The sequence below is a fragment of the Xenopus tropicalis genome, chromosome 2 (genome assembly GCF_000004195.4).
Source record: "Xenopus tropicalis strain Nigerian chromosome 2, UCB_Xtro_10.0, whole genome shotgun sequence".
NCBI classification, from domain to species: Eukaryota; Metazoa; Chordata; class Amphibia; order Anura; family Pipidae; genus Xenopus; species Xenopus tropicalis.
In genome coordinates, this window is record NC_030678.2 from 53,677,347 (window position 1) to 53,691,502 (window position 14,156).

Below are 14,156 nucleotides of genomic sequence, written 5' to 3' on the forward strand. Positions count from 1 at the left end.
TATTGATCAATATTGGTATGTTTCATGTATTCACCCTTCTATTGTATAGCACTGTGGAATATGTTGGTGCTTTATCATTCCATTTCTTCAGAACAGTTTAAGCTTATGCACATGGGGCGTTTTGTCCACCACTGCATTTTAAAGGAAAAAAGCTGCAGTCTGCCATTTGAAAGTGTACCTTCCATCTGTCATTACCAGTAATGTATTTTAAAAGGAAAGCTCCGTGACTGATGCGTACCAATAGGTGACAAATTGAGCTACCTGAAAAAAAACTCAAACACTAGTAACACGAAGAGCTGCGAACTCCGTTAAGTTTCACAGGAGTTAACCGTTTAAGCACCCTTCCGCCACAATATGGCAGTCCCCTTATTTTGTTTATTAAAACTGTGCAGTGAGCATTCTGCTCCAAAAAAGAACGTTAACATATACAATAAGCACCTATTGACAGCTGTGGGGCATTGTGCGCATACCCAGTGACATGACCGTGTACCTGCAATAAGCCATGCCCACAATTTTCTGGAATTTCCCCCTTGATCCAGACCCAGACTGAATCTGCTGATTCTGGCAAATATCAGAGGGGCTGCTGTAAAATGCTATTTGGGCCCCTGTGTACTTGAATTGCTGAGACTTACTTTGAATCCCAGTCTGGCTCTGCTCCAAACAGCCATTTCTAGGTTGACAGCTCTGGTCAAAAGTGATAATAAACCTCTCTGGTCCTTATGAGACCTTGATTACCATCACGGTTGCCACCTTTTCTGAAAATACCCTCTTTCCTATATTTTAATCGATATACAGTATACATACAGAGCTGTCAACCCCCCCTATTTGTTCGGGAGTTACTAGATTTTGGTGGCGCGGCACAGGTCTCCCTTCCCTCAGCAGCATTCTCCTCATGGGGCTGGCAATTCCATTCTTTATCACCAGCAAGTATAGGCAGACAGAAGCACTTTCAACGCTACATTAACTCCATAAATGCAAGCCCCCAAGTAACATAGGCCTAAAACCACACTGATTCCAGAAACAATAATATATAGGTCTAGCCGTTTTAAAGCCCTTTATAACATGTTTCTACTATTTCCAAATTGCAAAATTCAGGCACCATCATTCGCATTAGCTTGTAACGCATGCGCATAGCAAACCGGAGAAGCCGGATCCGCACATGCGCAGAACCGCTTCCCCATCCAGGATTACAAGTTCTCGCGATAGAGCCATGTTTGGTTCTTACGTAAAGTGCGTGCTGCGTATGGCGGCGCAATTGGGTGAGTTTATCTGTGTTTTCAGATTTTGCCTCCGCAATTTTGAGTTAACACAATGTATTTGTTACTGACAGACTCTGGTAGTGGGTTTTGTGCTTTGGCGGGTTAAGGGTTGTTTTTTTATCACCTGGACAATTTCCAGGTTGGCAGGTTGAATTCGTCTTCTGTTTTTGCCTTAGGTTGTTAAAATCCATATAGTAATACTTATCCTTCCAGTAACAAGCGGACTTTTGCCTTATATTAACGCACACTTTTTTTCAATTTATCCTTTTTAGCTTCCAGCCCTGCTTGCGTGTACCTGTGCTTGCTTAGACAAAGACCAAGGTCTCAGATTTTATATCTCAAACAATGGTGATGTTTGTGAACTCTCAACCAAACCAGCGTCGTTTTATTGACTTCCAGGCGGGCAATGGTAGTGACAGGGCGGGGCTTGAGGGCACAGTGACCAATAACAGAGCGGGCAGGGCAGCCTTCTACAGCTAAAGAGTTAGGGTGACATCATCTGGATTGTGATGTGTAATGCATGCTTAATAAAGGTAGAGTTGTCCTTCTAAGAACCATAACTCCTTGATTGTCTCTCTCTCCAGGCTGTACTTATTTTGATCTATTTTACCAGCAGCTGTGTGGCAATACTGGTTGATAAACACCACTGAGAAAGTACAAGTTCTACATTCCATTAAAGGGCCCCATTCATTATATTGTATTTATTTGTCTGAAATTAGTAACCTTTAGTGGAGACTGGGCAGTAGTTTGACGATTTAAAGGCAAAACTTTAGTTGGTATTAGATAGGAAAGTGTTTTACCTTCTCAAACAGCAATGTCAGTGTGCTTTATGGCAAAACAATACAGCTAGGATATATATATATAGATAATTAAATTTTGCTTCACAAGTTGTAATGTAATTATGAATAAGGTTTTGGTTGTAGTGGAGGTAGTCATTCAGGTTCCGGTAGGGCTGAGATATCCACATTTGCTGAAAAAAGAAGCTGTTTAGGATACAGTGCTTTTATTAGTACTTAACTGGTGATAAGCAAAGTTCAAATTTCATTCATGACTCTACAGACCTATAAAATAATAACCTTTATCATTCAAAACAGGACTATTCCTGTCAAGAAATATCTTGTTTACAGTTGCCGTACAAATGTATTATAAATGTATAAAAAGTGTTACATTTTGATGTTCATGTTCCTTTAAAGGAGAAGGAAAGTCATTTTGGCATTTTAATGCCAATAGATCAGACACTGGAACGTCATGTTATTCTTTTGATAGAGGACTTAGTGCAGCATTACTTTATGATAAAGATTACTTAGTTTTTACCTTTCCTTCTCCTTTAAGGCTGGTAACACATGGGGTGGATTCTTGGCCTGCCTTCATATTAAAAGAAATATAGTTTTACCCTAATTTTTACTTTTCAAGCCTTTTACAAAAAAAGAGACAAGAAATGCTGTGTTTCTTTTGATAGAGGACTCAGTGCAGCTTTTCTGAGTGTTTATGGCTGTATTTACATAGACCTTTCTGATAAAGCTTACTTAGTTTTTACCTTTCCTTCTCCTTTAAGGCTGGTACCACATGCGGCAGATTCTAGGGCCTGCCTTCATGTTAAAAGAAATATAGTTTTACCCTAATTTGTTCTTTTGAAGCCTAGAAAAAAAATGCTTTCTGGCTTAACTGATCCCAGAAGTTTTATTCCTTTTCAGGCTTATGGGTAACCATGGGTAACAGCTGGCTTGGTACAACTTCTCTGTCAGCCCGGTCTTCACCAACACCTTTTGGAGCCCTAGAACTTTCTGCTGCAGAACTGACACTGCAATTTCATTCATCTTCTCCTAAATTAGCATTTGTTCTATCCTTGAATAGTGAAAAATCTGCTCATTGTTTGCACAAAAGAAACTGGGACCCTCTAATGACTCCACAAAAGAAAGCCCATAAACTAAAGATGACTTTTGCTCAATTTCACCATTGTCTTCTCCTAAATTAGCCATAGTTTTGTCCCTAAACTGTGAAAAATCTGGCCTTTGTTTACAAGACACAATAGAACTCTGAGTATAAAAAACAAAAAAGGTTACTTAAAGGAGACATATTGGATAAATGGGGAGCAACGCTAATTTTGTAGGCAATTATGAATAATATCCGGTGCTGGTTTCACTTTGTGCTAAAAATAAATTCTCTCTGTAAAAATGGCCCCTTTATTGGAGCTCCCTATAGATCCTCTCACTTCTCCCTCCAGTGTGAAATGGAGAGTGGGCGTGTCCTAACGGTCCCTGCCAGATACACAGTAGGAGGGGGAGAGCCAATCACAGCCCTGCACTCACACAAGCACAGACAGGCTTCAGTTCCCTATCAGGTCAGCCTAGCTGCTGATTGGTTCCTATCCTACAGTGCAGGGTACGGAGGGCCGCCGGCTCCCCAGCTCATCCAGAGAATTCAGCCAGCAGGAAGTGGCACAGATGGGCGGGGCTAGTGGGGGTTTTGTGGAATTTCTCAAAAAATCAGTCAGAAACACAACTTTTTAAGCACAATCCTTCTATATCTAGAGGAGTATAATTCCCTGGTACATTCATCATTTTTATAGGATATGTCTCCTTTAATTTTACCTGATCCTAGAGGTTTTGATGGTGGCAGGTACCAAATGTAACCAGAAAGGTGTTGATTTTTGCTTTTTTATTCCCTGGCGCAGGTGTGAGCTCTGAGAAGGGTCAAAAAATTTACTGTAGGTTAAATATTAAGAGGAGAAGCTCTTGCGGTGACCATATTGCCAGAAGTCACTAGTAAACTAAAGTCTTTTTGGAAGTAGAGACTCATATTGGGAGTAGAGACTCCAGTGGCAGCTATTGGGCTTGTACCTGGCATAGGTACAAGTTCTAGTGCGCAGAAACAACAATGAATTACTTAAGCTGGCCATACATGCACCAATATTATCATACGAAATGAGGTCCAATTCTTTCTGTTTAGCCTGCTCCAAAGTTCCACCAAAAGCTTAATTTTAGAATTCAGACAGAAGCAGAGAGTTGTGCAACTCTGTGACATGCATCAACTGGTTAAGATTATCCGAAGCAATTTGCCTTGATGGGGCTGGTAATCATATACTATATGCTAAAAATCTTACTTTGGTGGTGGGGTTTTAGGTCCCATACTGAGTTCCACCGCAGAGGAGCACAGATAAATGCATTCCCTTCTTTCCTGTCTTGCTGTACTCACACAGGTACATGTAAGCCCTAAAAGCAAGTGGACCACAGCTTGTGGTCAGCAGGATAGGGAAGAATGTAATGCGTATATCTGTGCTCTTTTGCGGTGGAACTTAATATGAGCCCTAAAACCCCTCCACCAAAGTAAGAATTTTAGCATCCCTCGACAGTAGAATGCAAGAAAGATTCCCCACAGGGGACTGCAGGAACAGACAGTATACCACCTTTTCATCATTAGCTCAATTAGTACTTTTTGCTTGTTGTCTTTTTTTTTGCAATAAATGACAAACACTAACATTAAAAGTAATTCTACTAGCTGGTTTGTCTGAGCACAATGAAAACAAATGGGAAGTCTAGTTAGAAGCCCTCTGTGTAAACAGACATCCCTTTTCCTTAGATATAACTTGTTAGGTGTTTAGATTTGTAGCAGCTCATTCTATAGATGGCTTAAGTGGGCTGCTGATTTGTTTTGATTGTGCTTAGACTAACCAGGATGTAGAATGTGACTTATTAAGCTGGCAGTACACGGGCAGATCCGCTCGCTCGCGGATGTTCACCCGATATCCCCACCTACGGGTGGGTGATATCGGGGAGGCATGTAGGCGAATTCGATCGTTTGGCCCTGGGGCCAAATGATCGAATTGTACACGCGGCAATGGGGCAGTCAGTTCGGGGACGGCATCAATGAGCCGATGCGGTCGCCGATCCGACTGGATTTTCTAACCTGCCCGATCGATATCTGGCCAATTTCAGGTTCTGCCCCTACACGGGCCGATAAGCTGCCAATATCGGTCCCTGCCGATATCGGTCCCTTATAATCGGCCGGTGTATGGGGACCTTTAGTGCAAGAAAGATTAAAAGAAAAAATACACGTTTCCTAATGAAAACAAAAGCCCAAAAATATATTTACCACAGACCCTATTTATTCGACTGATGTTCACAAGGAGGTATACTGGACGTTGAAATCAATGTAAATAAATGTTCTACATTATATTATCTATTAATGTGGTCAGATTAGCAGTGCTCCAAATAAGCATACATTTTAAAATTGTATGCATGTTTGCTGGTCATTTATTGGATTTCACTTCACAAGATCCTCAGTTACAGCAGCCTGTTTTCTATATTAGCTCTGTAGCAATGACATGTACAATAGACAAGATTTTACAAGACGCGAAGACTCTACTGGAGAGACTAAAGGATCATGACAATGCTGCAGAATCCCTAATTGATCAGTCCAGCGCCCTCCATAAGCGTGTTGAAGCCATGAAAGAAGTTGGAACAGCTATGCCAGAAAAGGTAAGGGTATTATTTAATAATGGAATTTGTAAATATTAAAAATGTACTAGATATGCACATATTATGCAGCTAGCAGTCAATAACTTTACATTATAGCATTTACTGGCAAGTATGCATGGTTAAATATTGTTATACGGAATTGCAAATTATATTACAGTTGTCCAAGGCCACACGGCTTCCAGTTACCTAAACAAACACTATCCACATCTAACCATTTCTTTTCATTTATTTATTTGGAAGTAGTACATACTTCTTTGAACCTACCAGTTTTGTGACTTCATGCGGTTGATTGGAAAATTGGGATTATTTTATACAAATAAATGTGTTGCTTTGCATAAATCGCAGTTGTGGGTCAGTCATTCTAAAAGACGTCTTAAGGGTGGGCAATATTGGGCAAAATGTAGGCTAATACGATCGTTTGGCTCCAGGGAGCAAAATCTTTTAACCTGCCCGATCGCTATCTGGCCAATTTCAGGCCAGATATCGGTCGGGCATGCCCCTCGTTTCCTGCCCCTACACAGGCTGATAAGCTGCCGAATCGGTCCAAGGGACCGATATTGGCAGCTACAATTGGCCTGTGTATGGCTACCTTTAGAGTCTGCCATATGCAGTGCTCAGATTTTAAATCTAAATAGACATAGTTACGTTTTAAACTTTTCACACTACCTTTTGCTGCCTTTGTGAAACACAGGCAGTTATCCCCCGCATACACATGTGTACAGTAACGTGGTGGTGATCACTGAATAAGTGGCACATAAAAATCAAGACATAAAAAGCTGTAAAATAAAATTCCTTTTCAAATTAAACATGTAACCAAAATTCCTTTCTTATTAACATATCTACACCTATTATAAAAGCATTTAAAATTCCCAGCTGTCAATCATATGTTGCCTGCCCTACCGACGGGGCAGACAAAAACTTTAACTTTCTATTTAGCGCTTCCTAAATGTCACTGCACTCCTCACTTTCCCCCTCCCTCCTCATCATCTAATTGTGTAGGCACTGCAACAAATAGGTATTCAACCGCACAGCCCTTAGATCAGGCTTGATGCATCAATCCTCGCAAGGCACACCGCTGAGCCATTCAATACAATCCAAATATTGATAAAGGGCGTCACACTGCCCGAAACATGTTGTGTTTTTTGGTCTGAAATAAATAGCATTTTAGCAGAAATCTGCTTTATGGTGCTCTCCTCTATATTTGGATTGTGTAGGCACTGCATGGGCCTGGGCATGTCATCCTCCATTATATCACACAAACAAGATTTTGTCATAATGCAAAGCTTGCCTTACTAACAGTGTCTACAAAATGGCACCTGCCTACTTACTGTAATTGTGTTATTCAAAGACTGAAGGAAACAATATTTATATAGTGGTAAAGTTTATTTTGCTCAACTAACATGATAGAAATAAATTTGGAAGGTCCCCTTTAATAAATTCTTTAAGTCTTTGTCTATTCCCTCCCTCTCACTTATTTTTAGTTACATCATGACTGCTAGATTAAAGGAGACCTGAACCCCTATCCCTCAACTGGCCTCCCTCCCTGCTACCACTCCACACAGTTTTTTCTTTTCAAACGTGTTCCTACTTGTTAATCTGTCATACACATGCAGAGGTGCACAGTGGAATTCACATTTAGTTCAATAGCTAGCTACATTTTTGTGGCACATTTTGGCATATAGACAAATCTAAAAAAAGTTTATTATTTAGTTTTTGTTATTTATTTATTTTTTTAATGTCTTCCGTATAAAATCTCTAGTGTTGCTAGAATGGTAACATTTTTTTTCCTTTAGTACCAAGAAGAATTGGCAGATATAAAAGATGCATCAAAATTGAAACCACATGTACTGCTGTGCCAAGAAAACACACAAATCAGAGATTTACAACAGGAAAACAAAGGTAACAGCCTTTATTAAGAATCACCAGAAGAAGATGTACATTAATCTTTGATTTGTTTGCCTAATATATTAACTTGTTATAAAAAATGTGATCATTAATGAAAGCTATTAACTTATAAAGTTACAAGTTGGTTTTTTTTTTTAATTTACCTAAATTCCTGCATATTTTGGAACCTAAAGTAACACCAAGTTGACTGATAACTTCTTTTATTCTTTTATTTTTTTAATCTGATGCAAAAGTGTATAGATATAAAGGTAAAATATTTTAGTTAAAGTAAAGAAAACAAATTAATATAAAATAGTAAAGGTACAAGGATTCGTTATTCAGAAAATAATTCACAATGTTTTTTTTCCTTTTTCTCTAGTAAAACAGCAGCTTGTACTTGATCCTAGCTAAGCTTTAATCAAATGAGAACTAAACCCTAAAAATGAATATGGCTAGAAATGCCATATTTTGTATAATAAACTGACTGCACTGGCTTAAAGTTTCAGCATCTCTATAGTAGTAATGATATAGGTCTTTACAGTTGTCACAGGAGCTTCCCATCTTGGATTCTTTTAGAACTGTCAGCGCACATGCTCAGTGGGCTCTGAGCAGCTAAGCTTAGGGGTCGTTGCAAAATATCAAGCAGAAAATGAGGATTGTCTGTCATATAAACTGATGCTACAGGGCTGATTATTCCATTCTAATGCAATTGCCCTGATCTGTCATGTAATGTGAATGAATTACTAATCAGCCTTATACTGTTACATTTATATTCTATTTATATTTTGAGTCTGTCCCTAAGCTCCGTAATATACAGCAGCACAGAGCATGTGCAGGGAATCGGAAGAAAAGATGGGGAGCTACTGGGGGCATTTTGTTAGCACAGATCTTCCCTGCTAAAAGGCTGCGGTTGCCTTGGGCTGGTACAGAAGCCTGAAACATAATATGCAACATTTCTGCCCTACTTCTTTAGGTAGGCTTTAGTTCTCCTTTAATCTTTTTTGGAGGCAAAACAATCCTATAGGGCTTATTTCACATTTAAAGGATTTCTTTTAGTAGACATAAGGCATGGTGATCCATATTACAGAAAGATCCCTTATCTGAAAAACCCCAGGTCCTGAGCATTTTGGATAACAGGTCCCATATATGTATTGCTAATTCCAAGTGGAAATGATTTTGTACTCTAAATACTTATTTTGTTAATTAGACCTATCCTTCTAATTGTATTTTAACAGTTTAAATACAAAGAAATTGTATGACCTTTAATATGTTGATATATTGTTTTTTTGTTTTTTTTTTATTTAAGAATTATGGGTGTCCTTGGAAGAGCATCAGTATGCACTGGAGCTAATCATGAGCAAGTACAGAAAGCAGATGCTGCAACTGGTTGCAAATAAAAAACCAGCTCCCACTGAACCAGTATTAGAAGCCCATAAGACTTTTTCTTCTGTAAGTTATCTCACCCTCACCCTGTATAGTTGAGAATATATACATTTTATAATTATGTTCTAGCTTGTAGAAGGACATTGGCCCATAAGACTACTTTATTTTCAGTTTATATTTTGAGTTGCTAAGGTTTTCTTGCAAGAACATTTTTTGCACAAGTGGTTATCAGGCAATTCCAGTGTTATTCAGTGGGGGTCTCTTTCAGGTGTTTTAATGCCATAGTTTAGGGTTCCTTAAAAAAAAATGCCCTTCGTGCTCTTGAAACAGCCCCTACTGCAACACTGGTGCACATATTATTGTTAGGGAGTTTTGTAATTACTGACATGACAAGATTGATAGTATTGGTGCTGTAGATAGGAATGTTTAAGGCTCTCTGTGGTTCCCCACCACTTCATCTGACTTCTTAATACTTCACACAAAAAAAATTAAATTCAAAATGCATCATTTAAAGGGTTGGTCACCTTTGTGTTAACATTTAGTAGGATGCAGAGTAATATTCTGAGACAATTTGCAATTGGTCTTATTTTTTTTATTGTGTATTTTTAATGATTTCACTTTTTGTTCAGCAACTCTTCAGTTTGGAATTTTAGCAGTTATCTGGTTGCTAGGGTTCAAAGTACCTTAGCAACCAGGGAGTGGTTTGCTTGAAAATGGTATATGAATAGGAGAGCACCTTGATAGAAAAATAAGTTATAAAATGAAACAATAACAGTAAAAATGTATTTCCCAGTCTATTTAAATATTTGAGATTTTCAGCATCATTAAAAATCAAACCTTTACATCATCTGTACATTTTATCTCTAACATAATCCATACATTAATCTATAAGTGCTATCTATATCTGTATTGTATCTATACATTAAATATTTATATTATATAAGGTATAGACTGTTATAGATATATAATGTGTATCTATAATGTGTATCTTTTTTAGGAAATTATTACTTGGGTTTTCTTTTTTGTTGCAGGATCTAGAATGTCAGATAGATAGAATATGTGTAATGGGGGATATCATGAGAGATGCAATTCAGCTGGATGAAGACAAGGCATATAATATTCAAGAGAAACTAGCTCAGCTAGAGGTAAGACTAAAAATGTTTCATTGTTATTTTAACAAAAAGGCGCTCCCGATAACTTAGCCGAAATTCTGATTTCTAAAGCGGAATTTTGGCTCTTCTAGTGCTCTCTGCACTAGCGATGCGCACCCCCCTCGCCCCCAACGCGAAACAAGCAAGCGCGAGGGGGGCGGCAACAATTTGCCCGCCTCAGGCTGCTAGGACTCCTGAGGCGGCGTTTGGAATACGTTTTCTGAAATGCATTTCTTTTTTGTTTCTGTTCAGCTAGAAAACAAGGAGCTTCGGGAAATCCTATCCACGAGTAAGGAATCTCTACATTCAAGCAAAAGGGAATCAGAGTGGAACTTTTCTGAGAAAACCCAATGATAGCCTCTCATTGTTGAAAGAAGCCAAACTTCCAGAAAGCAGAAACTCATGCTGCCCAGCACCAAATCTTTGGTGGCAACAATCAGTGAAAACATTATTTTTTCTGTCTGGATGCAAAACTGCACCCTTGTAAGAGACAATGGCATTCATCACACTGCAAAGTACTAGGTCTTTCACCCTGCAAAACACTAAAACTGAGGAACCTGAACGCAGTGTTTTACTGATGTTTACAGCAGTAAATGATTCATCTTAATGTTATATAACTATATCTTAAGAAATACAGCTATATTTAATTTTTAAAAGTAGTAGTATAGTATTCATTTCTGATACAGTAGTTAAACATTTCTCTTGGTATGACTGAATTCCAAAGATACTTAGTTTTGTTTTCTTCAGTTTTTGCTGTGAACCTGAGATTAATGTGATGTATGGAGAGACACAAAGAAAATAAATAAATAAATAAAATAAAATAAATAAAAAATCTCTCTCTATATCTATATTAACTGGTTTAGAGTGCGGACGCACAGCTTGACTTTGTGTGTATATAAATAATATATATATATATATACACACAAAGTCAAGCTGTGTGTCCGCACTCTAAACCAGTTAATATAATATATATATTATATCCAATCTAGGCTATGGGTATGGTGATTTGATTTCAGGTTACTAAAAATCCAAATGCCCAGTGGGGCACAGCCCATTAGTCTATTTCACAAAAGGTATTAGGTAAACGCTTCTTAGTGGGAATTGGAATTGAAGTGAATGTGGCATATTGGACGTGACATTTTCCTTATAAAGATAATATATAAATACAAAAAAATATATATAATATAATAAAACACAACCAGCAATACACTTGAGATTGTTTTGAACTATAAGACCCTTGGTGCTGGTTGTGTTTTATTTTGTATTCCGTGCACAAGTGCGGCTATCTATTAGCATTTTGGAGTGAGGTGCTGTCGTGAGGACTTTTATGGAAACATATTCTGTGCTTTTCTGGTTTCACACAGGCTAATTCTATTGTGAATCCTTGAACCATGTAAAACCTGGACATAAACATGGATTGATTTGAATATATTAAAGGGGAACAATCATAAAAAAGATTTTTGTAAAATTAAAGATATAAAGTCTAGAAAAACATTTTGACAATTTATAGGTTCTAAACATTTTTTTGCACCATTGCAAAGTTATAGCCAATTATTGAAGCATCGTCCCATCCCCCACAATCTTTGGCTTTGTGGTCTGCACCAGTGACAGAAATGTGTGAGTGACAGAGCAGAGGGAAAGCTGATTTGCTGTAGCACAGGGGGTCCTCAAACTTCAACCTGCTGCCATTCTTACAGTATTAACACCAGGGTCACTAGGGGACTGCATTTTTAGGTTTTAAAAATTGGGTGGAGCCACCAACAGCCAATCATACTTCACCTATTGATTTATTTTGCTTTACATTTAAAAGGCTGCCTTTCTCATACTATTTATGTCAGGGTTCCCAGTCGGTCACTGGCTGACGACATATTCAGGGTTATATTTAAACTGATGCCATTATTTAAGTATTAATTCCAAGGTTGTTCATTTTTCCAAAGTTAGTCACTGGGTATTTGCCATTCAAAGTTAGAAAAAATGAGCCAAGCCACCAACAGCCAATCACATTTCACCTATTTACTTTTAATGGTGAAGTGTAAAATGCTGTCAGTCCCACAATTTTTGGGGGACTGCAGTTCAAAAATAGGAAAAGTGGGCTTTTTCAGCCAATCAGATTTCATCCATTGAATTTTTATTGGTTTAAATTTAAAATGCTGCCATTCTCACACTATTTATGCCAGGGTGCCCACTGTTTGTAACTGGGTGACTTCAACTCAAGGTTAGAAAAAGTAGGCACACCCACCAATCACAATTTACCTATTGACTTTTATTAGTTTACATTTAAACTGCTGCCGTTCTTCAACTATCAATCCTAGGGTCCCTAAACTTTGCAGAGTTAAGCTGGCCATACACGCACCGATGATTGTACGATATTTGGTGCGTGTATGGCGACTGATATCGCAAAAAGGCTGCGGATAGTGGCTGACTCACTGATCGGGCGGGTTAAAAGATTTTGATCGGGCGCCATTGAAGGTGTCTGATCAAAATCTACCTGCAGAGCTGAATCGGCAAAAGGAGGTAGAAATCCTATTGTCTACCTCCATATCTGACGATTCAGCCCTGATCGATGGTCGCACAAAAGATCGAAAATCACCACGTGTGTCGTCACTGGGTAACTGCATTTCCAGGTTAGAAAAAGTGGGCAGAGCCACCAACTGCCAATCAGATGTCACTCGTTGATCTTCAGTGGGGAAATTTAAATTGCTGCCATTCAGACACTTAAAACCAGGGTCCCCAAACTTTGCACAGTGGTTTTTACTATATAACCAAGCCAACAATAGTTCAGATTTCATTCAGTGGCTTCACGTTTTTCAAACCAACATGAAGTTTGTTCTAAAACTTCCCTTTCTAGTTGAATATATGTGCTGTCTATACCAGGGCTATGCAACAGGAGGCAACTTTTTTCTCACTCCAACAGCAATGCAATTTTCTCACTTCTGTCACACAACTTTTTTTTATGTGCCCCACGTTTTTTTTCAGTTAGCATTTTTTTTCTGGCAAATGTTATGTCATGGCAAATTTTAACAGCAGTTTTGTGAAAAAATTAGATAATGGTAAATTTGGAATTAATTTTTTTTTCTCACTCCAAATGCATTAAAGAAGGGCTGTCCAACTGGCGGCCCGTGGCCCCCCTCTGTCTGGCTGCTGTGACTGCTTAGCTTTGTGTAAGATTTAAATGGTATAAGTACTGAGATTAACTGCCCCCCTGCATAGGTCACACCTCAGATACAGGTTGTAAACCCCCTGTATTGTTTAAACATGTAATCCCATTGTTTTTAATCCCTACATTGTTCACCCCCTGTATTGTTCACACCTCAGGCTCAAACTGTAACCCCCCCACATTGTTCACCTGTTCACATACTGCTGTAGGAGCAGTACCAGCATTGTGTCACTGTATATACTGCCTTCCCTATGCTGCTTGTGTGTGCCATACACTGGGCTGGCATAGTATGGCACACATAGGCAGGGTAGGGCAGGGAGAGTTTGGCACATGCAGGCAGCATAGGGCAGGCAGAGTATGGCACATACAGGCAGGGTAGGGCAGGGAGAGTATGGCACACACAGGCAGTACTCTGCATGTTCTACCCTGCCTGTGTTGTTCCATATGCTGCCTGTGTGTGCCATACTCTGCTTTCCCTATGCTGCCTGTGTGTGCCATACTCTGCCTTCCCTATGCTGCCTGAGTGAGCCATACCTTGCTTGCCCTGTGCTGCCTGTGGGTGGTGAACCTGGCAGGGGTTGGTTCTGGAAGTTTGTTAGCATTTGGAAATAGCCATTATATGGTCCCTAAGGTGTGTAATTATATGCTGGGGGTTGCTGTGCTATCTACAGGAGAGGAGGAGGCGGCATATGGATTTATGGGTATGGGTAATATAATTCTTTCACATATGAATGAAGGGTGTTACACTTACACCAACCATTTGAGTTTTTGCTGTGCTACCACCATTAATGTGGGTATGGTCTTAAAGCAGGGGGCTCAAACTCAATTTACCTGGGGGCCGCAG

General features: G+C 39.0%; 1 protein-coding gene across 3 annotated transcripts; it reads left to right on the forward strand.

Moving 5' to 3' along the window:
- The first annotated feature begins 1,245 nt into the window (after positions 1–1,245).
- sike1 (suppressor of IKBKE 1) lies at positions 1,246–10,980 on the forward strand. 3 transcript variants are annotated; one of them, NM_001011474.1, is given in 6 exon segments: positions 1,246–1,259; positions 5,569–5,737; positions 7,531–7,636; positions 8,928–9,070; positions 10,036–10,149; positions 10,408–10,980. In NM_001011474.1, coding segments are annotated over 5 exon segments (624 nt in total). In that variant the 5' UTR covers positions 1,246–1,259; positions 5,569–5,578; the 3' UTR covers positions 10,510–10,980.
- Positions 10,981–14,156: the final 3,176 nt, after the last annotated feature.

What these genes read in the sequence shown, in the direction of transcription:
- sike1 (XM_012961449.3), top strand. Translation starts at nt 5,420, where the DNA reads ATGTTCTACATTATATTATCTATTAATGTGGTCAGATTAGCAGTGCTC. An exon ending in GAACAGCTATGCCAGAAAAG is followed by an intron (nt 5,738 to 7,530) that starts GTAAGGGTATTA and finishes TTTTTCCTTTAG; the next exon opens with TACCAAGAAGAATTGGCAGA. An exon ending in TTTACAACAGGAAAACAAAG is followed by an intron (nt 7,637 to 8,927) that starts GTAACAGCCTTT and finishes TTTTTATTTAAG; the next exon opens with AATTATGGGTGTCCTTGGAA.